The sequence below is a fragment of the Mercenaria mercenaria genome, chromosome 1 (assembly GCF_021730395.1).
Source record: "Mercenaria mercenaria strain notata chromosome 1, MADL_Memer_1, whole genome shotgun sequence".
NCBI lineage: Eukaryota > Metazoa > Mollusca > Bivalvia > Venerida > Veneridae > Mercenaria > Mercenaria mercenaria.
The window spans coordinates 36,466,196-36,492,472 of NC_069361.1; the positions used below are offsets into that span (position 1 = coordinate 36,466,196).

The following is a 26,277-nucleotide window of genomic DNA, read 5'->3' on the forward strand; positions in this document are numbered from 1 at the left end:
GAAATGTGGTGTCCTTTTAAGGTCCTCTCTAAAAATCTTCCTGGGAAAGGTTCTGCGGGTGCAAGTTCTTTCTAGTGACATAAAAGCACGGTAGAGATTCTGCATCTCGGCGATAACGGACCGCAGGTTCTGATTGACAGTGTGGAGTAGTGAGCTCATTACCGTTTGATTCGGTGGCCTGCAAGATCTCAATAAACCGTGAGTCTTCAGAAAGTTCCCATTTACTAGAATCCTTAGTGCTGGTTGGGAAAAAATGCTGGCTCCATTTCAAAACAACCTCACTGATATTTTCCTTTTGAGACCCTCTACCAAAATGGTTCAGGCAAGCTCAGAAACTGAGGTTGAGCCATCCCCTCTTGTTTGATAGTCTTGAATCAAGCTTGTTGACTTTCATGTTGTAATTTACTTGGGTATGTCTTTGAGGACATGGATAAATCAAGTTTTTCTCTTTGTTTTGCGGTATGAGTTGTTTGTATGAAGGTAAAGCATTTTTGTAGTCTCAGATAGTGTATACTTAGGCTTTGCATTTGCATGGAACTGCATCCCGAATGTTCTTTAACATCAATACAGTTGTTTCTGTTACTGAAGAGTTTTGCAAAGTTGATGTACGATTCATTGGCAAAATTTTAATGAAGAAATCACCAGAGAAATCATTATTATTAAATCTATAATTATTAAATTTTGTAGTCCTTTCCATTGGTCTAGATGTAGTCACATGATCAATGATAAAAAGTCATATACTGACTCGAAGGCGTAGCCAAAAACATATATTGACCGCCAGCTGTGATGTCATCACGGTTTCACGTCAAAACAATGCGACGTCGTACACAATTTACTGCAAAAATTACCAAAGGTTGCAGATATTTGTATTTAATGTTTATACTTATGAGAAGGCTGGATTTAATAATAAAACAATTGTTGCCTTTTTAGTTTGGTCGATTGGACTTATCGACCTGATAAAAGCGATATCGACCAAGGCTGTGCCCTCGGTCAATATCACTTTTATCAGGTCGATAAATCCACATATTGACCTCACCAAAAGGCAATAATTGTACAATGCTCGCGCTGCAATATTGCAAAAACACTGTCAGTAATCTGCTTGAACATAAGTAGTTTTATCGACAAAAACGTGCGAAGTTGGTAGCTGGAAGTGTATTTGCCCAGATGCATAATTACCACCTCTAAACGGTGACCTTGCTTAATTGATTTGTTTATCGCCAACACGTGTACGCGGTATACTTCACTAATTGATCCACAGGTGTGCACTGTTGATCGTATAGAAGTTTAGGCAATATCCTGCTTTAGACCCCACAGGAATCGTGTTAAAAAAGTATTCATTTGCTTATCTTACACTCGGAAGTCTCAAACACTCTGAAGCTTGTTATTCGGAAAAATCTTGGGATTAGGAAAGACAACTCAGTAAATGAGATACTCTGTTATACACTGCAGTTACTCTTCTTAGTTGACTATAATAATATAATAATAATAACGATTTTATTTTATGAGGTTAACGCATTTGGATTATCCAGTCTTCCATGTGGGCCTCCAGATTAGTTGAAAGCTTTGGATCCTTCTTGTTTTCTGATGGTTGTGGTCGAGTCTTGATAGCTGATTTATTAGAGAGAGATTTCCTTGTAGGGGTTACTTTTGATGATCTTCCTTTGAAAGTACTTTTTCCTTTTTCAGCAGTTCCTGTTGTTTCCCTCCTTTTGACTGAAGAATGTTGCAAGTCCACCACCACTATATAATATACTCCTGGTTTACACCCTGAGGGCTAAACCAGGAGTATATATTGTTCCGCCGGCACTCCTGCCTAGTACCGGGAACAGTTGTTGAGTTGGGTTCTAACAAGGAGTGATGACATTGTACCTATATCTCTAGCAAAAAGGCAAAATCAGTGTTCAGTCACACATGTTTTATTCAGATATAAAGTTTTAGCAGTTCCAGGGTAAAATATTCAGTAGTTCATAAAGTATTCATAAATTCCACATATCTCCAGAAGTTACTGTTCTATGACTCTTATACAGTATGCTTATGTCAGGATAAATTAATATTTGTGGAGCCGATTTTTATGCATTCAACATAGGGGTTACTGTCTTCAGGGTGGAGGAAAGATTGACAAATGAGGAGCTGAAAAATGGGCCTTTTATAGTTTTAGCTCAGCTCCGCCGCGTACGTGAACGGTACGTGACTTACGTGGAGATAGCTACTGTCCGATCAAAAACGACGTTACATAAAACGTACGGTGACACCGGAGCAACCGGAAGTAAACAATGTCGCGGAGGGAAAGACCGATATAAGCGAAGTATTTCTCGCATATCTTTCTAAATAACAGTATACTGCATATCGACAGCCCTATCACGTGATCTGAAACAGGTAAACATTCTCACTACACTGCAGAGAGAATGCCTCTACAATGAGTTTACAACCATGTCAGATTAATAACCACAGTTAATCTATTTCTTATCACTTGCTAATAAATAAACAATTAGACCCTCAACCTACACAGAATCCTAATTAATCTCAGTCTTTACAATATTCTACAGAAAATTACAGAAATGGCCTCTAGTAGTTCTTTGAATTGGAGTAAAAAATTAAATGAAATTCCAAAATTTACTATTTTACAAATTGCTGATTATATAAAAGTAAGAGGAAAAAACAGGGCATTTGAAAAAGGATACAATCTTTTTATTGAAAGTTATGTACATGATGCTTTTGTTTGTAAAACAGACAGTAAATTTCTTGTCAAAGCAAAATGTTGGTGAAGTCAGAAGAAAAATGAATTGCCACATATATTATCGGCAGAGATATGTTTAAAAGAATCAAACGTTCTTGATGGACAATGCAGCTGTATTGCTGGGTGAGTGAAAATTATGTACTTTTTTAAATGATTGAAACTTAATTTGATTTTTGTGTGTGAATTATTTTGTCTTGTATTCCATTAAAACTATACTGAAGTTTTCAAACAAATGTCACTAAAAGAATAATGAATATTATCAAATAAATTCTCATTATATGATTTCATATATGCTTTCAGAACCGGAGGAGTTTGCACCATATAATTGCATTGTTATACAATGTAAATCACTGGAGTAGCAAGAGAATGACAGAGATCCCAGCAGATATGTCATGTACAGAAGTGAGCCAAATATGGCATAAGCCACGTGGGGACAAAATTGAACCAGAACCAGTAATGAAGCTCACCTTTGCCAAAGCAGCAACTGACAGACAGCTACGTAAAAGGGAACCTGTGAAATGTTATTTGTATGACGGGCGTGCAAAAAAAAGTAAAGGAACTTTGGCACCATCAAAAGAGGAGGTAGCTACTATACAAGAAATAGTTGGAGCACGCAACAGTAACATTCCTATAGTGTATTTAACTAAAGACCACTCAACAACACACTCAACTGACACATTATTTGGAGAAGTTCCTACAGGTTCCCCACTCAGTTATCAACTCCAAGACTATCACAGCTCTAAGTCTGAATTTTCAGCGTACATTCTCAGCGAAGTTGATATTGTTTTGCAAGACAACCTTCGCTTCCCTGATATACCTGTACCAAATTCAAGTCTTAACATAGACTTAACTCAACTTGATGAAACAAGCAAAACATTCTTGCAATCACTGGACGTAACTAAAGCCAGGTCTGAGGAGATTGAACAAATCACTATCGATCAGTCTCAGAATAAACTATGGCATGAGATGCGTAAAAATAGACTTACAGCATCAAAGTTTGGCGACGTTATAAATAGAAGAAGTGAACCAAGTGAAGCTTTTGTCAAAAATTTATTTACATGCAAAGATTTATCAAGTGTAAAATCAATTTCACACGGCAGAGATAAAGAAGATACTGCACGAAAATTGTACACTAAAAAAATGAAAAACAATTGTAAACATAATGTGTCAGTATTTCGCACAGGACTCCTAATAAATCCAAGCTGTCCTTATCTTGGAGCCTCCCCAGACGGCAAAGTTTTAGACAGGTCATCTTATGATCACTTCGGGCTGTTGGAAATTAAGTACCCATATAAATATAGAAATACTACACCCGCGGAAGCAGCAAGAAATACAGACTTCTGTCTTGAAATAAGGGACGAGAAGCTGCATTTAAAAAGGTAACATAGTTACTTCTACCAAGTGACTGGACAGATGGCAATAGCCGGTGTAAATTGGTGCGACTTTGTTGTTTTCACGAACAAAGGGCTATTTGTAGAACGTACATTTTATGACAAAAACGTGTGGGCAAGAATTTTCCCAAAGCTTGCTCAATTTTACGTCAACTCAGCAGTGCCTTATCTTAAAAACAAGCAGACGGACGTTTAAGTGAGTACTTTAGTCATCGTCAGTTGAAGTTTTTGCAATAAGAGGGTCCTGGAAATTTGACAAAAGGTGACAATCAGTCCATATTTGGTTTACAACACCAGCAGATTTAATAGGTAATCTTCTGTCAAATATATGGAAGTTTCTAACTTTTCCTATGGCCCTTTCAACATGTATCCGATGATGAGCTATTACATGTGTATCCTGTACATTTGCAGCAGACAATCGTTTTCTTTTTCCAAGGAATGGAGGAATGTTTAGACAGAGACCTATCTCGTTCAATTCGTTTGCAATTGTAAATCCTTTATCTGCCATGATTCCGTCTCCACGTTTTAATTCGCCAGTCTCTATTTTTTGTTTTAACAAATCAAAGAGACCACTGCGTTGACAAATTACTTTGTCTGAAATTCCACCAGTGTATAAATGTGACACAAACATTATTCCTCCACGACTGTCTACTCCAACGAGGCGTTTATATGTGTTTGCCAACTTGTAGTCAGAATACGTTTGTGACTTTCGTACTAACGAAGAAGGCATTTGTATTTTTAACTCAGTGCAATCAATAATTAGCATTACATTTGGATACTGCTTTTTAAAATCATGTGTCATATGTTTTGATATTATATCACGATGAGGAAAAACTTTCATAGAACCTAGTCTTATGTAGATTAAATTTATCCATGTATTGAAAATTCTTGACACCATTGATAACGAAATTTGAAAACTGTTTGCCAAGTCCTTGTTAAATAACCCCTGTCTAAGTTTCATTACAGTCAGTAAGAATTCATCCTCCAAAGAAAGTTTGTAAGTCCTGGATGCTTGAGATGCATCAAAATCTTCTTCATCACTGCTTTCACTTTCTGACATTTCATAGTCACTTTCAAAATATTCAGCTCCAGATGTGTATGAACTACTTTTGCGTCGATCCCAGTATGTTATTGAACTTCGGTCCTTCTTTGGCACAATCAGTTCTAAAACGGTATTGAAAACTGCAATAGTTGCAAAGCCTGTATAAAAACGTAACAAATTCAGCTTAGGATTGGAATGTACGATGTTATTCATTGAGAATCTATTAGTACACAGCATGACTATATTAGCCTGTACTTCCTGATGCACTCTCTCCTCGCCTTCTGATGCAGTGTTTGTCTCATCGCTGTCCTCAAACTTTCTCTTTCTCGGTGACTTCCGTTTGGTGTGTGAATCCATGTGAAAACAGATGGAACTGCATCACACTTTAAACGTTTCTTTGCTGCATCTGGGCAAACATAGTCTACAGATTGGAAATGTTTTGAACAGACTCTGGTGCTGGCTGTTACTCTAAAGTCATCCTTTGTAGCCGATGACCCTGACCTACGTATCCTGTCTTTCCACACCTAAAATTAAAAAGAAAACACTATTTATCAGAAGGCACTCTTAACAATACTTCACTTTTCCTTGTAACAGCAGCTGGGATTTTTTTTTTTTGATGAATTCTGTATGTTCTTTAAACAAGCAACATTTCTATCTTAATATTTTGAACACTGAACTATTTTTATAAATAAAAAATATGAAATAGCTTTCTTACCTTAATTTGCCTTTCATCATTTGGAAATTTATGCATTGATACATTTTCATCAAATCCTGAAGATTTACAATTGGGAACACAGCAGTAAAACACCATGATTTCAAGATAATACTAGATAATCTTTGCAATGTGTACATGCGGTATGTATATAAACACACTGGCTGGGAAACTCTCTGTTTACCTGTTTCGGGTCACGTGATAAAATTTGTCAATACGTAGTATTTTGAGCGGATCACCGATATAGATTGATCAAGAACAGGTAGGGCTATCGATTAATACCGTGGTTTAGGTCTGGCATAAAATACGCGCGCCGAAAACGTTGATGTAACTTCTGGTTCTATGCGATCAAAAATATACATGTACAAGTTTCAGGTTACTAATCGTGTTTAGATCAGCTGGACGGCCTAACATTGCACCCTCCCCTAAAAGGAATTCAGTCCCTGAATTGGAGTGAAAATGATAGTACTCAGTAAGGAAACTTTAGTAAATGAAAGCTGGTGGGGAGTCAAACTGATCAAAACTAGATTGACTAAAACATTCCTGTAATCATGAAATTAAGAATGACATGCATGTTAAATCACACAAATATACAATAGCATAATAATGGTAAAAGATAGCGACTGTTTTTCAAATATTTTATACAAAATCCGCAGCTAAACATATTTTGAATTCCTTAAACATTCCCAACTATGACAACGAACAAGTAATAATACAACTAGCAAATTCAGCAACATATTAGTCTGTAATTTCTTACTTATTCTTAGAACTATGTTTCTCAAAAGTAATAACTTAACAATAAATAAGTATCCTATCCTCGGCCGAAAGAATAGTTTACTTTAAAACAAGGTATAAGATTAATAATTAAATTTATGGTTACAATTTGACGTGATACTTTTTATGACTTAAATAGGTCTTGCTCACTAAAACTGTCACACTAAAGGTATTCTGCTTTAAAATAATCACATAAACAGATTAACAAAATTACACCGTACAACAAAATTACACCGTATAACAAAATTACACTGTACAACAAAATTACACTGCACCCAATATAAAATTTACTCTTAAATTCCTCACAATATTATTACTTGGTATTCTCATTTATATTCATAATAAACTCTAAACACGGTATCCTTATCCTAAGTGCCAGGCCTACTATAAAATGATTCATAAACTAAAATAGGAATGTAAATGTTCCAAAATCAAAATTTCAATCACATTGGCACATTAAAAGTATAAAGAGTGGGGAGACAAAAGGGCTTGCACGACCCTGGGCGCCAATATAATAATACAATAATAATACCTGTCGGGATCCCAAAAAGTGACTGCCTATTAAAGGAGGAAACAGAGTTTTAACCCCCGGCCCACCGGCGTATGTCAAACAACACATGTAAAGGTGTGTGAAATGGCACATGTAAAGGTGTGCAAGGTACATGTAAAAGGTGTACCCGCAGGGCCTCCAATCGGACATTCTTAATCAACTTACATACCGAGAACCCTGCTAAGGCTCATGAGCAAATAACAATAGGACAGGATTTAAGTCAGCAATAGGTGTAGGCCTAAAAGTAGTAACATCTTCTAGTTACCATAAACAAGTCTCCCATAATATTCAAATATTCTATTAGTAATAGCAGAAATAACGCATGTGCTGACAATGATTTATATACATATAAAAATGTGCAATAAACAACTGACCGTACGGAACCTTTACACATTACATATAAAGATGGCTCATGGATACCTTTAATAATATTCAACATCTATATACTGCAAAATCCCATATACATTTCTAATATAGCTATAGCAATATGATCCTAAAGTAATAGTGCACTATTAACAGAGTATGACCATTTCAGATGGTATTTTGGGTACAGTGTCAAAATAAAACAATACAGACTAATGGCTAAAAATTAAAAATCAATTAGTGATAAAGAAAAAGCATTTAATTAATAGGAAAAGTTATATACTGTTCATTTAGTTTAAATAGACATTTATGCATAAACCGGACAGTCTACTGGTAACACTATTTTAGCATAAAACATTAATTATAATTAAACTTCTACTTTCACAAATTTGAAGAACAATATAACATCAACAGTGATGCCAAAAATTGATTACACTACTTAATTCTACTACATAACAGTTCATCAGACAATTCTCTTCTTCTGTTTCTCAGTCGTAGTACGTCCTCCGTGGTGTGTTTTGTGTGTGGTCGTCAGTCTCGACAATGCACTGGTCAGTAAATAAATCCTCGTCTATGTTAGCCTCTGGATATTGGGCTATTAATGAGTATTCACACGGAAACTGGGAGTTAAGTCTCGGCAGCTGTTCATGGCATCCAGTAAAGGCACTGTAATTTCCGTGATCATTGCCCTTCAAGAAAGGGTCTGGGAGTTCATTCCAGGAACTGTCATTTTCACATCCATCATTCGTATTTGTGGCAGTTATGGGTATCATCTGTTGTCGAAGGGTTTCAGCTTTGCATAAAGCTTCAAACCTGGTTGCGGTTATCTCAGCTTCCTTTAAAGTTTTAGGTAGCCTCTCCAATAAACGTAATGGAATGTCAGAATCACTGATAGCTTCAATGAATTTGTCTATTGCAAAAGTTTCAGTCAAGCCCATGGAAAAATTAGGATGTGCCAGTTTGGTCAATTTCATAATATCTTGAGCTAAGTCTGAGATAGACTCTCCGGGAAATTGTCTTCTGTTTCTCAGTTTGACTTTAAATATCTCTTTCTGGTTTAAGGTTCCATAGTGGTCATTCAGTTTCTTTACTAAGTTGTTATAGTCCCATTTCTCATTCTGGTCTAGATCTGGAAGAACTGATCTAGCACTTTTAGTAAGACAACTTGCTAAATAAAGTCCCTTTGTCTTTTGATCCCAGCTGTTTATTTGGCAGATTATGTTAAATGATTCAAGGAATTCTTGTAAATCTTCTTTTCCATCATAAGTAGGTGGTTTAAGAACTATATTACAGTTTGAATTTGTACTGCTTTCTTCTTCTTGGTTTACTGATTGGTAGTCATTTTCTGTCTCAGACATCGTGTTGTCTATATAGAGCATATGAGGAAGTGAAATTTGATTTGCCTCTGGTACGGCATTCTCACTAGGATATTACCTCACACTGTTCTGTTGTAACTCTTTAATACCCTGAAGGTCATGTTCTAAGACTCTTAATTGTTCATGGATTTCATTATGGTATTTTCTATGGGCTTCAATACTACTGGAAAAATCTTCTACCAAATTACCAAGTCTCTTTTCCTCTTTAATCATTACAGAAGTTTTCAGGCTTCCCCCAAGGTGCATTCCTCTTTCGCTTTCACATGATTCAATATCTGTTTCATGATTCAGGTCTGTATTTTCATATTCAAGCCGAAGATCATCACCAACAGCTTTGTTTCCAGTCTCCATTTCAGTTGTGTTACATTTCAATGTATTGGAACAAGCCATCCCTTTTGTCTATTTCAAGGTAATTGGCAGGTATTGTGATGTAGAGATTCTCTTATATTTGGTAACAGCAGTCCCCCTAACAAATGGTCCTTGGATCTAATGGAACCAGCCGATAGAATCCGTGGAGCTAAATTCTATCACCCAGGAGTGTCGACTTAAACTAGTAATAGGGTGATAGAATGGTCAATCGTTCCTTTAATGTACTATTATACTCAAGGTAGATTGTTGCTTATGGTTTCTGCGTAGCTAATGTCTTCACCGGAGCCGATTGTGGAGCTTCATTCCTCGTGGAGCCAAAATACAAATGCTGTGGAGCTATTTCTGTGTGGAGCCACTTTATGGCTATGCAGCAATATTATTGTTAGGGAACATTTTTTTTATGGAGCTACTTTAGCGTTCCGGAGCAATTCTATGGAGCAATTTGTTTCATGGAGCTATATTACGGAGCTTAGTTGATCAGATTGCTGGAACTAAATGTTGGTACATACTGGTTACTTTGTTTGTTGTGTTGATTCTCTACAGTCAGTCTTGAAATAAATATCCTGCACTTCTGACACCAGTTGTTCCGCCGGCACTCCTGCCTAGTACCGGGAACAGTTGTTGAGTTGGGTCCTAACAAAGAGTGATGACATTGTACCTATATCTCTAGCAAAAAGGCAAAATCAGTGTTCAGTCACACATGTTTTATTCAGATATAAAGTTTTAGCAGTTCCAGGGTAAAATATTCAGTAGTTCATAAAGTATTCATAAATTCCACATAACTCCAGAAGTTACTGTTCTATGACTCTTATACAGTATGCTTATGTCAGGATAAATTAATATTTGTGGAGCCGATTTTTATGCATTCAACATAGGGGTTACTGTCTTCAGGGTGGAGGAAAGATTGACAAATGAGGAGCCAAAAAACGGGCCTTTTATAGTTTTAGCACAGCTCCGCATACGACAACGGTACGTGAACGGTACGTGACGTACGTGGAGGTAGCTACTGTCCAATCGAAAACGACGTTACATAAAACGTACGGTGACACCGGAGCAACCGGAAGTAAACAATGTCGCGGAGCGAAAGACCGATATAAGCGAAGTATTTCTCGCATATCTTTCTAAATAACAGTATTCCGAGCGGATCACCGATATAGATTGATCAAGAACAGGTAGGGCTATCGATTAATACCGTGGTTTAGGTCTGACATAAAATACGCGCGCCGAAAACGTTGATGTAACTTCTGGTTCTATGCGATCAAAAATATACATGTACAAGTTTCAGGTTACTAATCGTGTTTAGATCAGCTGGACGGCCTAACAATAATATGAAATTAGGTGCTACCTAAAAGGCAGAGCTCCCATGAAAAATCACCAGTGCCCGTTAAAAATTAAAGGAGTGGTGCTGGAATTATGGATTCGTTTTGGAAGTTTATGTTCTATTAGATCTACTAAAATTGTAAGTATTAATGATAATTCATGATTTCTGAATGCATGTTTTAGACTGCATCAAGATTAATTCTCGACATGTGAAAACTCCACAAATATTCTGTATATAATCAAAAGTAATTATTTTAAATGTCATTATTGTCAAAATTTGGTTCTTTTTGGAAGGAAGAATGTGTCCAACTTTCAATCAAAAACACTGCTATAACAGACGCCTGGTATGAGAAAATTACAATCAATCATTTACATGACTGTACAAAGCTTGTTTTAAGCCCAAAAGACTAGCAATTTTTAAAAGTTAATAATCAGAATTTTACCTAGAGAAAAACAGTGTTTGCCGATATTCTCGAAAACCCCTGTTTATTTACTGAACTTCTGAGTCAACAATCTATGGCTTTTTATGGTTAATCTTTTAGCACTATAGAATAGGGATGGCAGTAAGAACCTTTTTGATGTTTGTTGTTAATTCATTGCCAATTGTTTTTTTTTTGTTTTTTTTTATAAACTCTGGTCAGTGATTTTAAAGCTAACGGATGAAATATATGCGAACAGGGAGAAGAGCATTATTTGCTTTTCACAGTTTAATGCCTGTATATTTTGATCCTAAAACTTTTCTTTTTTTTAAGTTATATCTACTACACAGGCACTACAGTGGAACTTGACATCAAAACTAAACACATGATAAATTTCACATGAATGATTTTAGTTATACAGTATTTTCAAAACTCATAATAATACAAAAAAATAGAAATAAAAAAATAAAAAATCTGGTCCAGGTGAGGTTCGAACTCGCGACCTCTGGATAACAACGCGAATTCGTTAACCACTACACCATTGTGGAGTTACGACGTCATCAGGTCAAACATAACAATATATAATAAAGTTCAGTAATGGCAGCGTGACGAAAGTCATTTCAAAATGAAAATATTGTATTTTATTTCTTTTTTCTTCGTAGAAAATGTATTTAGCACTTATTTCTTATTTTCAAACGCTCACTTGCATTTTTATTCAATATTCAAAGCAGTAAGCGAGACGCTTTCGTCAACCGTAAACAGTAAGCGTCTACTGACGTCTTTACTGATTAATTACTATGTGCATAGTGCACATGAAAAAATCCGAACAACACCGATTCCAAAAAAGTACCACGAATTTTCAACTCGATAGTATACACAGTTAGGTCTCTCTATTCATTTTCTTTTTCATACGTCTAACCGTAATGCGACGCTGTCGGCGCCGCTTTGCGGCGCCGGTAGCTCTGCTATTAAGTCGCAAAGACATTAAAAAGTGTTAATCCCTTGATCTAATATTGTACCTAACATTAAAAATAACACAGGGTATTTTCTAAAATTAGCCCTTACATATACTCCTGGTATACATCCGGGGGCTAAACAAGGAGTATATATATAAGACAACAAAGACATAAATAAGGCATGAAATGAGTGTAAATATAATTATGCTTTATTCTGGTATACCAATTTATCTTGTACTGAAATATCTTATATGTAAAACAAATTGCACATGATGATGCGAAAACAGAAAATTTAAGTGTTTATTTCAGTTTTTCATAATCTCCATCCGGCCCCGACACATAGGTTTGTGATTTAATAAATGTCTTCTCTGTGTTTAAGAAGATCAACTCCTGTAATAGTATGCAATGCGTAATATAAGTAAAAATTTATACTCTTCTGGTATTCCAATTTGTCTTGCACTGAAATATCTTACTGGTCAAACAAAATGCACACAATGTAACTAATATATTGTACGATTTCACAGATAAGATATATATCCACAGTCTTTAATTCCGTTTCTCAGATCTTCCGGCACCGATCTTCTTTACAGGTGTAACAAAGTTATTATCTGAAGACCATTGATATGTTTGTGGCCTAACATACTCAGACATTTTCCTACTGCTTTTAGACTTCATCTTTTTCATTTTTTTTATTTAATTTCTCATCAGTTACTGGACGAAACCCCTTTGGGGCGTACACATTGTCTGACCTATGTACGGGTGATATTATAGTACCATTTGGCGCATACTTGTCTGTGTTTGAAAATTCCCTATAATTAATGGTTGCGTCAGCGGTTGTGTCAGCGGATATCTGTATTAATGTTGTGTCCAGGTCATCCTCCCGTGAAGCGGCTGAAATACTCATCCTGGCAGGGCTAAACTGCGGACCGATAGCTGAGAGGCCTCCGCCTTGTCAGCCTCGGACTCACTCTCTGGAAGGCAAATATAAATTTGTTTGAATCACAAGAGATATAATTATGTCTATATAGTTATCTTATTTTTCAGTACTTTTTAACATCCTATTTTGCATTTTTTTTTTATTCATTTACATTACTTGCAATGACTTCTTGGTTCAAATTATTTAACTGTTGTCATTTATTCCGTTTTAATGTAATTATTTCTAGTACCTGTTCAGAGTTTCCCTGAAAAAAAAAGTGGCTATTAATTTATAAAGGCCAGGGCTAGCACTGATTGTATAATATCACTTTCAGTTTGATCAGCAATTGCTAATAAATTTCTTTGTGTTAAACAAAAATATCAGTTAGCCCATTGCAAGTTATAGGACATACTTGAAAATTTCTTCATCTGCCCAAGAATGTCTCCCACATTGCCAGATAATCCAAATAAATCATTTTATAACTAAATGATAGTTACTTGTTTCCAAAATTTACTTTCATAAAGAACAGAGTAAACACCTACTGGGAAAAGGTTGTTAAAATTGTCTTCTAAATGAATACTTTGTAACTTGAAAGTTGGCATGTTTATCAGCTCATCCGCAAACTTTTTATCTTAAATTTTAAACTTTGAGTTCATTATATTCTGCCCTTTTTGATTCTATGTCCTGGAGTTTCACCACTTTCTGCTGGAAAAATTTAACTCTTGTTAAAATCTTTTCTTGATTATGCTTCCTTCTGCTAGAGCATTCAACAGTGAGAATAGTTTCGATTCATCCCTGAATCCACAGACTTCTCGGAAAAGGGAGGTGTTTATTAGACTCAGAAAGTCACCCATTCTCTGGAACATGTGTGTTACACACTCAAAACACCTCTTTGACACACAAGCCACCTCAGTAGCAACCTTGAACTTGCTGCCAAAGAAGATTCAAATAAAATGAAAAACTAGTGAAAAATGTGCTTAGCTTTTTTTCATTACACTGAATTGCATTTAATACTGCTAGCATGAAATTGTGCTGTAGGGTCTGTAGGATATTACTTGGTTACATATTTGTTAATATATATCTAATTTTAACTTCCTAAAAACATTAGTTGTGGTTCAATCTTGTCAGTGTAAGCCGCCTGAGATACAAAGCATGCTTTTTGAGAACATTTCATGATGCTAATGACTTGTGAAGTTTCCAGTCATATAGTTTCTGTGCTAAAAAGGGACATAATTTTCACAAACTGAGATTATCTTATAATGCTGAAAATTTTCTGAGGTCTAAAAGCATTTAGCTTTAAAATTAGGTTTTTTAGAAACCTGTTTAACGTTTCTGTAAAGTTGAGGGGTCACTGTGAGTGGAAGGGGTGTCAACAAAATCACTTCTACCTGAGAAAAGAGAAAAAAACCAGAGTTGAGATAATCATTTCAAGCATTCAGCCCCATTTACGAAATTTTCCTTACTCTCCCTTGTGTTGTATTGAAAGAAACAGTGCAATGTAAAGTTTCAACTTAAGATGATCAATATCTTAAATGAAACTCTTTTTATGCCCCCGAAGGGAGGCATATTAGTTTTCAACTGTCCGTCCGTTAGTTCGTTAGTTAGTTCGTTCGTTTGTTCGTCACAACGTTAACTTTTTGCATGAAGGCACTTTACTCGCGAACCACGTACTGCACCCAGGACCTTCAAACTTCACATGCTGATAGTACTTGTTGAGTACACCACCCCTACTGACTTTGGGGTCACCAGGTCAAAGGTCAAGGTGCTGCGGGGGCATTTGTCACCATTAGTGACAGCTCTTTATTTTTTAAAAGACTCTCCTCACATTTAATGTTTAAGCTTACCCGACACTCTGGGTCTTTCTGCCTATGGCTTTCATGCACTGCACACGGAATGCTCTGTTCAAAGGGACAGTCTCAGTCTCAAACACATGGATGTAACAAACGGAATATCTGCAATAAATATTTCTAATACTTATTTACAATACTAATGTTGTAGTAATTTTTGACGCAAATATTGAGTTCGAAGTCAACACAAACAACTGAAATCCACACTTGACCTTGATTTATGTGTACCATAAACACATCTGTTAATTACAAGTTTTATTCCAGCAGTTTTATTCAATTTATCTATTAGATTGAAAAATCTGTAAACTTATACTTTACACCAGTTTAAGCTGTGTTAAAAATGTAAATGCAGAGTTAACTGAGCACTATTTTCTTGGCATACAGTTAATTGGGCATTTTTTCCTCCCCCGAGATGGTCATACATGTATTTGCTGGTGCATTTTGTATTCCCAGACAAAGGCGAAAGGATATAATTTTCCATCTGTCCATCTGTCATTACCTCCATTGGTCTGTCTGAAGTGGTATCTGTGACATGGTTTGTAGTATTTAAATAGATATGATTATAGAACTGCTGTAAGGAAAGGCTGCCCTGCAAGTTTTGATCAGATTACCTGAGTAAGACAAGATTTATAGCCCTTGTTTGTATGTTCGTCCAAATTTGTGTTGTTATTATCTCAAATGACAGGGTTATCAGACCTCACAGGATTGTTATTCAGCTTGGGAAACAGTGCACCAGGGGTTTTAACTTGGATCTCCCACAGTCAGACAAGAGTTCTGGCCCTTGATTTAGTAAAAATAGGCATAAAAATGGCCTATGTCTGTGTTGTATTTTGAGCAAATTATGCCCCCTTTTGGACTTAGAAAATTCTGGTTAAAGTTTTGCGTGCAAGTACATACAGCTATTACTAAAAGGCATATAGATTTGAAACTTACTTTTTCTTTTTCTAGATCAATTACCAACCTCACTGGGTCAAGTCCCATAACTCTGACATGTATTTTGAGCAAATTATGCCCCCTTTTGGACTTGGAAAATTCTTGTTAAAGTTTTACATGCAAGTTACTATCTCCAAAACCAATGCAGATATTGAACTGAAACTTCACATGTGTCTTCGGGGTTATAAAACTAGTTGATAGCATCAACTCCCATAACTCTGACCTTCATTTTGGCCAAATTATGCCCCCTTTTGGACTTGGAAAAAATCCTGGTTAAAGTTTTGCGTGCAAGTACATACAGCTATTACTAAAAGGCATATAGATTTGAAACTTATTTTTTCTTTTTCTAGATCAATTACCAGCCTCACTGGGTCAAGTCCCATGACTCTGACATGTATTTTGGGCAAATTATGCCCCCTTTTGGACTTAGAAAATTCTGGTTAAAGTTTTACATGCAAGTTACCAAAACTAATGCACATATTGAATTGAAACTTCACATGTGCCTTCGGGGTTATAAAACTAGTTGATAGCAGCAAGTCCCATAACTCTGGTATGCATTTTGGTCAAATTATGTCCCCTTTTGAACTTAAGTCTCTTGATATTTAGCCTTTTTGGGTAATATTTTCCTGCTTCTGGGACAATATTTTGAATAGTCGAGCTTAAAATGGACAGCTCTTGTTATTTGGCAGATCCCTTTTTGTTCTCTTATAATAATTTTTTTTTTTAATTACTTCCCTTTTTGTTACTATAAATAGCTTATTTTGAAACTTTTTTATTATTGGTAGTAGGGAAAAACCGCAACCACTTTTCTGTGGTACAACATGGATGGTACATCCAATTTTTAGATGTATTTTGACATAACTTTACCTGGTAATAATTTTTTTGTGGACCTAGTTTTTTTTTGGGTGGGGAGGGGGGGGGGGGAATTTCTTCTTTTTGGCTTCAACAGTCAAGTTCTTTAAATTTTGTTTCCATCCTCTGATGTAACCCTTCGGGCGTATATTGCCCCGCTTGGGGGCGCTCTTGTTAGTTACTATAAATAGCTTATTTTGTAACTTTTTTATTATAAGCCGTAGGAAAAAATAAAGATCACTTTTCTTTGGTACAACACGGATGGTACCTCCAATTTTTAGGTCTATTTTGACATATCTGTACCTGGTTAAGATTTTTTTTTGTGGACTTGGATTTTTTTTCTGTTGAATTTATTTTTTTTGAATTTCTTCCATTTTTAGCTCATCTGATTTTTTGAAAAAAAATGATGAGTTATTGTCATCACTTGAGCGGTTGTCGGCGTCGGCGTCGGCGTCGGCGTCGGCGTCTGCGTCGGCGTTGCCTGGTTAAATTTTATGTTTAGGTCAGCTTTTCTCCTAAACTATCAAAGCTATTGCTTTGAAACTTGGAATACTTGTTCACCATCATAAGCTGACCCTGTATAGCAAGAAACATAACTCCATCTTGCTTTTTGCAAGATTTATGGCCCCTTTTGTACTTAGAAAATATCAGATTTCTTGGTTAAGTTTTATGTTTAGGTCAGCTTTTCTCCTAAACTATCAAAGCTATTGCTTTGAAACTTGGAATACTTGTTCACCATCATAAGTTGACCCTGTACATCAAGAAACATAACTCCATCTTGCTTTTTGCAAGATTTATTGCCCCTTTTGGACTTAGAAAATCAGTTTTCTTGGTTAAGTTTTATGTTTAGGTCAGCTTTTATCCTAAACTATCAAAGCTATTGCTATGAAACTTGCAACACTTGTTCACCATCATAAGTTGACCCTGTATAGCAAGAAACATAACTCTGTCCTGCTTTTTGCAAGATTTATGGCCCCTTTTGGACTTAGAAAATATCAGATTTCTTGGTTAAGTTTTATGTTTAGGTCAACTTTTTCTCTTAAACTATCAAAGCTATTGCTTTGAAACTTGCAACACTTGTTCACCATCATAAGCTGACCCTGTACAGCAAGCAACATAACTCCATCCTGCTTTTTGCAATAATTATTGCCCCTTTTGGACTTAGAAAATCATTTTCTTGGTTGAGTATTATGTTTAAGTCAACTTTTCTCATAAACTATCAAAGCTATTGCTTTAAAACTTGCAACAGTTTTTCACCATCATAAGTGGACACTGTACATCAAGAAACATAACTCTATCCTGCTTTTTGCAAGAATGATGGCCCTTTTTAGACTTAGAAAATCATGGGTAGGACAATATTTCTATTACACAAAAAAAATCAGATGAGCGTCAGCACCCGCAAGGCGGTGCTCTTGTTTTCTGTCCTTTGGGCTTCAACAGTCAAGTTCTTTAAATTTTGCTGTCATCCTCCTCTGATTTAACCCTTCAGGCGTATATTGCCCCGCTTGGTGGAGCTCTTGTTTGGGATATTATTGGATGGTTGGAAGAGGGAAGGGGCATCTGCAAAATAGTGCATAGGGTCAGAGCTGGGCTTTGGTCTGATTGGCTTGACAATAGTATTCTTTGAAGCTGAAGACAATGACGACGATGAAGAGGAAGGTGAGGTGAAAGACAAAGATGACCACTTTGCAGAAGAAGAGGAGGACTTGGATGATGAAGTGCTGGATGCAGAGCTAGGAATTTTTTTTACTTTTTGCAAAATTTTCTACTGACTGGACAAACTCTTCAGGGTCAAAGAGTTCATCGGCGTCTTGTTTAGGAATGTCAAAATCATCAATGAAAGACATAGATTTATCATGTTGTATGTTTTCTACATGTTTAAACATATAAGATTTTCGTGTGCTTGTAGTTGCACAAGACGACTAATTAGATCCTTTGAAGGGCGGGGCACCAACTCCATTAATGAAGGCAGAGGTCATGACATCAGGTGATATAAACAGTTTCTGGAAAGATAAAAACAATTATGAATGACCAAAATAACTATCAGCACTGAATCTATCTTACATTTTACAGATTTAGAGGATCTACTGGGCAAACCACTTACTCAACTTTCCTTTGTAAGGTTTCAGGCGATTGTGATGTACTATTTTTGGGGAAGTTTTAAGAGTCTTATGAATCTGAAAAGTGACATCTCGTCACTTTCTGATAACTTTATATGGACCATCCCAGCGTAGCATTAGTTGTCTTGTTAACCCTACACCTTTAGTAAATGTTCTGAGCCAGACAAGTTCATTTTTGTCAAGTAAATATTGATGAATAAGGCTTTCCAGAATAAAAAAGGAAATTCCATTTGTCCTTTTTTTGGGGTGATATTGAAAAATGATTATACAGATATATAACACATATAGTAGAGCCATAGATAGGGTAACATCCCCCCACTTCCCTTTTAACAAAATCAAAATGAATTTTCAATTTTTCAAATAAAGTAGAGCCATAGATAGGGTAATGTCCCCCCACGTCCCTTTTCACAAAATTGCTTTTCATTATTCAAATACAATAGAGTCATAGATAGGGTAACATCCCCCCCACGTCCCTTTTAACAAAATCAGTTTTCATTTTTTCAAATACAGTAGAGCCATAGGTAGGGTAACGTCCCCCCACATCCCTTTTCACAAAATCACTTTTCATAATTCAAATACAATAGAGCCATAGATAGGGTAACATCCCCCACAAAATCACTTTTCATGTTTCTTTAAATATTAAACTACCTCGTGGTATGCATAACAAACTAACAACTCGGGTTTTAATTGTCACATACATTTTATTTGTAGAAAGGGGAACATTCCCCCCGCATCCTTTTCACAAAAATCACTTTTCATTTTTCTTTGAATAGTATACAATGTTAGGGTATGCATATAAAATTAATAAAACGAGTTTCAAATAACATAAACAGTAGAGCCATAGATAGGGTAACATCCCCCCACTTTCCATTTAACAAAATCACTTCATTTTTCACATACAGTAGAGCCATAGATAGGGTAACATCCCCCCACATCCCTATTAACAAAATCACTTTTCATTTTTCACATACAGTAGAGCTATAGATAGGGTAACATCCCCCTATGTCCCTTTTCGCAAAATCACTTTTTTTTTTTAATCCCCCGCCGTGGCGGAGGGATTATAGGAATGGTCTGCGTCTGTCCGTCCTTCCGTCCTTCCGTCCGTAACAAAATCGTGTCCGGTCCATATCTCCTAAACCCCTTGAAGGATTTTCATGAAACTAGGGTCAAATGATCACCTCATCAAGACGATGTGCAGAACCCATGAGTCAGCCTTGTCGGTTCAAGGTCAAGGTCACAACTCAAGGTCAAAGGTTTGAGCCTGCCATTTTGTGTCCGCTCTATATTTCATAAACCCCTTGAAGGAATTTTATAAAACTTGGGTCAAATGATCACCTTATCAAGACAAAGTGCAGAACCCATGAGTCAGCCATGCTGGCTCAAGGTCAAGGTCACAACTTAGGGTCAAAGGTTTTGAGCCTTCCATTTTGTGTCCGCTCCATATCTTCTAAACTCCTTGAAGGATTTTCATGAAACTTGGGTCAAATGATCACCTCATCAAGACGATGTGCAGAACCCATGGGTCAGCCTTGTCGGCTCAAGGTCAAGGTCACAACTCGAGGTCAAAGGTTTGAGCCTTCCATTTTGTGTCCACTCTATATCTCCTTAACCCCTTGAAGGAATTTTATCAAACTTGGGTCAAATGATCACCTCATCTAGATGATGTGCAGAACCCATGAGTCAGTCATGCCGGCTCAAGGTCAAGGTCACAACTTAGGGTCAAAGATTTGAGCCTTCCATTTTGTGTCCGCTCATATCCTAAACCCCTTGAAGGAATTTTATAAAACTTGGGTAAAATGATTACCTCTGCAAAACGATGTGCAGAAATTATGAGTCAACCATGCCAGCTCAAGGTCAAGGTCACAACTAAGGGTCGAAGGTTTGAGCCTTCCATTTTGTGTCCACTCTGTATCTCCTACACCCCTTGAAGGATTTTCATCAAACTTGGGTCAAATGATCACCTCATCAAGAACTCATGAGTCAGCCATGTCAACTCAAGGTCAAGGTCACAACTGAAGGTCAAAGGTTTCAGCTCTATATCTCCTAAACCCCTTGAAGGATTTTCATGAAACTTGGGTCAAATGATCACCTCATCAAGACGTTGTGCAGAATTCATGAGTCAGCCATGTCAGTTCAAGGTCAAGGTCACAGCTAAAATCAAAGGTTTACCCTTTCACTATCCATAGCAGTGGCAGGGGATTTAGCTGTCTTTCAGACTGCCTTGTTCTTTAAATATTGAACAGCCTCTTAGCATGCATAATAAACAAACTACTCAGGTATTAAATGACACTTAGCTATAGCCGTAGATCGAGAAACATTCCCTCTAATCCTTTTCACAAAAATCACTTTTAATTTTTCTTTAAATAGTATACAACGTCTAGGTGTGCATATAAAATTCAGGAAGCGAATTTCAAATAGCACATAGAGTAGAGCCATATTTAGGGGAAGATACCCCACGTCTCATTTAACAAAATCATTTCAAAATATATAATATTTAACATCGTGGTATGCATGAAAACCTTACAATTCGAGTTTCAAATGGCATATACAGTATAGCCATACATAGGGGAACATCCCTTTACGTCCTTTTCAGTACAACCAGCCTTCATTTTTCTCTAAATGATATACAGCGTATAGAAATACAAAACAAAATGAAAATCTCTGAATTCAAATTACCGTAGATACCCATGTATAATGCGCACCCGTGTATAATGCGCACCCCCGATCTTAGTCCAAAATCCTGGGGGGGAAAAAAAAAAAAAAAAAAAAAAAAAAAAATTTTTGGTCAATTTTTGAGGTGGATGGAAAACGAAAGTAGAGTTTACATCGACACCGGTAATAAATTTTATCTCCGCGGCGGAGAGCAGCATCAGTCTCACGGTACTATCGATTTTTGTTTTCTCGGAAATAAAACCAGTAAATTATTGTTATATTTGTTGTTTTACCTTTTTTAATTCACTATTTTGAATAAATAAATAGCAGCTGATTCAATATTTCGGAATGGTATCTTTCAAAATGACATGAGCTTCTCAATTCAAACTGATAACAAAAGGTGTGATAGTCTTTTTGTCACGATCATAAAGCCAGTAATTACCGGCAATTAACGTGTCACCTCGTGTCAATTATGTTGTTCACAGTTTGATCTCGGTTAAAGATAATTCTCGATCTTTAATTAGTATCATAATTTTTGTGATTTATAAACATTTCTTTCGTCAAAATACTTTTAAATTTATATGAAATTAATTTTGTTTCAAAGAAAAATAAACAATTCGATCTCTTACGGAACGTAACGGCAATCTTAGATTTTAGCGGAGACAGTAAGCGCGGGGAGTAGTTTCCCTTTACCAAAATGGCGAACATCTGTAACAAACTTGTTTTGAAGTAGGAAAATTGTCTATACCTGTATATTATGCGCACCCACGATTCGGGGGTGGTCCCGGGGGTCAAAAAACTGCGCATTATACATGGGTATCTACGGTATACAGACTTTGAAAGTAAGTGCAGAACAACTAACTATCTTTACCTCACTAAATACATGTAGACGTACAAGTAATGCACAAAAAGACATCATGTATTTGTTCTTGTTCTCTCTTCCACAGTTATCAGCCTGAAGAAACAACACCTCTGGTAAAGTTCCAAGCTGAAACAGAATTAATTTAATTTATAAGATGAATAATACAAACATTTTAATACAATTAGCACATTTGGTCGTTAACTTGTCTATGAGTAAGCATAAGCAATAAACATGGAGCAGCTAAAAACAGAGATTATAGTAAACTGTCATTATATAGTATATAAACTTTGGGATTTTTTATTTGGTATTCTTTTTTCACGAGATTATTTTCAGAAAAGGAGAAAATAATTGTTTAGAAATTCATCAGTAAGTCGTGTGATACTATGCTGTTTCAAATTTGTATTTGCAATGTTTCTTATAATTACATGCCTGTTTTTTACTTCAGACAAAATCGAATAAAAATATAATGGCACAGACATACCTTTGATTGCGAGTCATGAATGACACGCAGTAGAGTGTTTATCACAAGATTGGAATCATGGCTGTATTCATTTATGTTGACATTGCATTTAAAAGTACTGCAACCATGGTTTAGAATCCCCTGTACACGAGTCTTCAAAAATCTGTTTGGATCTACACCCTTAAAAATCATAAACAAACTATCATTACTTGAACAGGCAGATTACTAGCATTCATTTAATTTCGTAATACTAGGTTAGGTATTGACAGTTGAAACCTCAGCAAAAGGTTTATTATACAATAAGACTATTATTTTCAGTTGTCCATCATAAATAATACTTGTACTGTAATGGTTTCGGCTATTTCAAAATAGAAATTCACACATTATATGAAATGGTTCAGTGGTCTACAATTATACTTTGCAGTCAAATTTTTTAAAGGACCACATCAATGTTTTTAGCTCACCTGTCACAAGGTGAGCTTTTGTGATCACCCTTCGTCCGTCGTGTGTGCGTCCGTGCGTCAACAATTTCTTGTCTGCACGATAGTGGTTTCATTTATGAGTTTATTTTAACCAAACTTACACACAACTTGTATCACCATAAGATCTCGGTTCCTTTCTTGAACTGGCCAGTTCCCGTTACGGGTTCCAGAGTTATGGGCCCTGAAAGGGCCAAAATCAGCTATTTTGACCTTGTCTGCACAATAGCAGCTTTATTTATGATTTGATTTTTACCAAACTGGCACACAACTTGTATCACCATAAGATCTTGGTTCCTTTCTTGAACTGGCCAGATTCCATTATGGGTTCCAGGGTTATGGCCCCTGAAAGGACCAGAATTAGCTATTTTGCCCTTGTCTGCACAATAGCAGCTTCATTTATGATTTGAATTTAATCAAACTTGCACAAAACTTGTGTTGCCATAAGATCTCAGTTCCTTTGTTGAACCGGCCAGATCCCCTAATGGGTTCCAGAGTTATGGCCCCTGAAAGGGCCAAAATTAGCTATTTTGACCTTGTCTGCACAATAGCAACTTCATTTATGATTTGATTTTAACCAAACTTGCACACAACTTGTATCACCACAAGATCTTGGTTCCTTTCCTAAACTGGACAGACTCCATCATTGGTTCCAGAGTTATGGCCCCTTAAATGTCCATAATTGGCTATTTTGGCTTTTGCAGCCATATAGAGACTTCATTTATGGTTTTATTTGATTACAAACTTCCAAAATATCTTCAACAACAATAAATCTTGGATTCCATGACAAATCAGATCCATTCGTAGTTTCCAGAGTTATTTTATATCTGATTACCTCCCCTGATTGTAGTCAAAATGGATTTATATCAGTAAGTACTTACAGGACTTATTTGAAATTTCATTATTGTCATTAGTTGGACCGAGGCAATCAGGGTAGATAACTATGGACTGATTTTATGTCAAATTACCTCCCTTTATTTTTGAAATTAAAGTGGGTATATCTCCGTAACTAATGAAGATACTGATCTGAAATTTCATTTATGTTAACAGATTTATTTGGCAGATCCTTCTTTTGTTAACTTCAATAATTTTCTTTTGAATTACTTCCCTTTTACGTTAGTATAAATAGCCTAATTTTAGTAACTTTTTTATTATTGGCCGTAGGGAAAAACCGAGACCACTTTTCTGTGGTACAACATGGATGGTACCTCCAATTTTTAGGTGTATTTTGACATATCTGTACCTTATAAAAATTTTGTTTTTCTTTTTGGTTAAATTTCTTTCCTTTGTTGTTCCTGTCCTTTGGGCTTAGATATTTTTTCTGAGGACCTTCTTGTCCTCAAGTGCAATGATAACAGGTGAGCGATATAGGGCCATCATGGCCCTCTTGTTATTGTAAAAAGTTCTTATCTATTCTGTATAATTTGCGAAAACAAGTACCGCACACCTTTCCTCCCTCAGTCACGAAAGACAACCACTTCACTCTGCCTAAACTGTCTACACTTTCAACCACTTTGTCTATGAACCATTCTACTCTGTTTTCAAAAGGTTTTTTCCAAAATTTATTCCTCATTCTTGAAATATCATCTTCTGTCACACGCTTCATGCATTGTTTTAAACAACTGAATGTAACAACTTTTTTGTTGTTTGGAGTGCCTTGGAGTGTAAGACTGATTTTTTTCTTCTTAAAGTGGGTGCTGGTAATTTGAAATTATTCAGAGCATCTTCAAAACTAGAGTTGTTAATGCTGACATCTCGATCTGATATTTCATACTCGTTCTCAATATAAGATGGTTCCTGTAAAACACAAATGTAAACAATGACTGGTACAGGAACTATTTAACAGCCTTGTCAATTGAATGAATACGGAAGTTGAAGAGGGGAATAATTCTGTACAAATGCAAAGTAGAGTTATGAAATGTGTGCACTACATTGTCATATCATGACAGTGGAATAGTGTGTGAAGTTTCAAGAGAGCCAGGATGACCCTAGGCCACTCACCTGATTAACACATCATAACAGTGTAAACATGTTTTCCCTTGTTTTACCACTGACAAATAACCGATTTGTATTAACATTGGACAAAAAAGGTATCTTCTTGAGTGTAAACAAGCATTTTCTTTGATTTGACCTAGTGACCTTGTTTTTGACCCTATATGATCCAGATTCAGACATGTCCAAAATTTAATGAAAACCAACATTCTGATAAAGACTCAAGGAAATCGGAGTAAAATTGTGGCCTCTAATGAGTATACAACCTATTCCTTTGACTTAACAAAATGACCTAGTTTTTGACCCCACGCAAGTCAGATTCAAAATCATTTATAATTCATGTTGTTGTTGTTTTTTTTTTCACATTAAGTGTAGTTCCGTACTAAATATTGAATTAAAACAGTGAAAATATCAATTTCATTTTACAGGTACATTTGTAATTTTAAGTATTTTCCAATATAGCAGAAAATTAAACATTCATCTTTAATACTAAAACAATGATGCATTAAAACGTAAAAATACTGCAGTTTTTTTTTAACAGTCACATGTGGATGAAATGATTCCATAAAACCAAATACATTAAAATAAACATGTTTCCATATCATCAGTTTTCATTAAATGCAGATGTCTTCCATAATATAGTTGATAACAGTAATGAATCTACTGCCTTGTTGCAGCATGGATTTTGTATGCCATTTACTCTCCCAACAGAATTCAGTTTTCTACTAGACATTGTTAACCCATAAGGCTTTTGAACTGGATCATGGTAATCAGAGTAAACCCACTTTATGCAAAGACTCCTGCTGATCAGGGTCTGCACTGTTAGCACCTAAATCAGTTGGTATGGCCTTAGCATCAGCCCAGTGAATACTGTTGATCCTGATCAGCTGGGATGGTTATGTGATTTCAAGTGATTTGAGTGTTCAGTGGTCACAAAGGCAAATAAACTTCAAAATTTTAAATGTCCCATATTCAGCCAGCATGCAAACAAGTCCGCTGATAAGGCACTGTGTGCCCCTAAATCAGTTGGTTAGGTCAATTTATTTTATGCTCTTCAGTGGAATACTGAAATTTGTCAATGAAATAAAATTGATATTTTCACTGTTTGAAACAGTGAAAATATCATTTTTATTTTTCACTGGTACGGAACTACAC

The 26,277-nt window shown here is 36.0% G+C and overlaps 3 protein-coding genes and 1 long non-coding RNA gene across 5 annotated transcripts; 1 reads left to right on the forward strand and 3 right to left on the reverse strand.

Annotated features, from left to right (window-relative positions):
• Positions 1-2,225: 2,225 nt before the first annotated feature.
• LOC128557216 (uncharacterized) lies at positions 2,226-4,211 on the forward strand. Its single transcript, XM_053544319.1, has one exon. It carries the CDS (start codon positions 3,104-3,106, stop codon positions 4,118-4,120), a length of 1,017 nt encoding a protein of 338 aa, XP_053400294.1. The 5' UTR covers positions 2,226-3,103; the 3' UTR covers positions 4,121-4,211.
• Positions 4,212-4,333: 122 nt separating this feature from the next.
• LOC128556257 (uncharacterized) lies at positions 4,334-5,383 on the reverse strand. The gene has a single exon (XM_053540759.1). The coding sequence runs from the start codon at positions 5,381-5,383 to the stop codon at positions 4,334-4,336; it is 1,050 nt and encodes a 349-aa protein (XP_053396734.1).
• Positions 5,384-5,409: 26 nt separating this feature from the next.
• On the reverse strand, positions 5,410-6,023 carry LOC128556277 (52 kDa repressor of the inhibitor of the protein kinase-like). The gene is made up of 2 exons (XM_053540820.1): positions 5,886-6,023; positions 5,410-5,694 (listed from the first exon to the last, which is right to left on the reverse strand). The coding sequence occupies exons 1-2, from the start codon at positions 5,979-5,981 to the stop codon at positions 5,410-5,412; spliced, it is 381 nt and encodes a 126-aa protein (XP_053396795.1). The 5' UTR covers positions 5,982-6,023.
• A 6,749-nt stretch (positions 6,024-12,772) lies between these two features.
• On the reverse strand, positions 12,773-22,828 carry LOC123541748 (uncharacterized). 2 transcript variants are annotated; one of them, XR_008371134.1, is made up of 4 exons: positions 22,673-22,828; positions 22,225-22,317; positions 14,770-14,877; positions 12,773-12,980 (listed from the first exon to the last, which is right to left on the reverse strand). It is a non-coding gene; the product is annotated as an uncharacterized LOC123541748 (long non-coding RNA). The 2 variants fall into 2 exon arrangements; XR_008371133.1 differs by having other exon boundaries at positions 22,201-22,317.
• Positions 22,829-26,277: the final 3,449 nt, after the last annotated feature.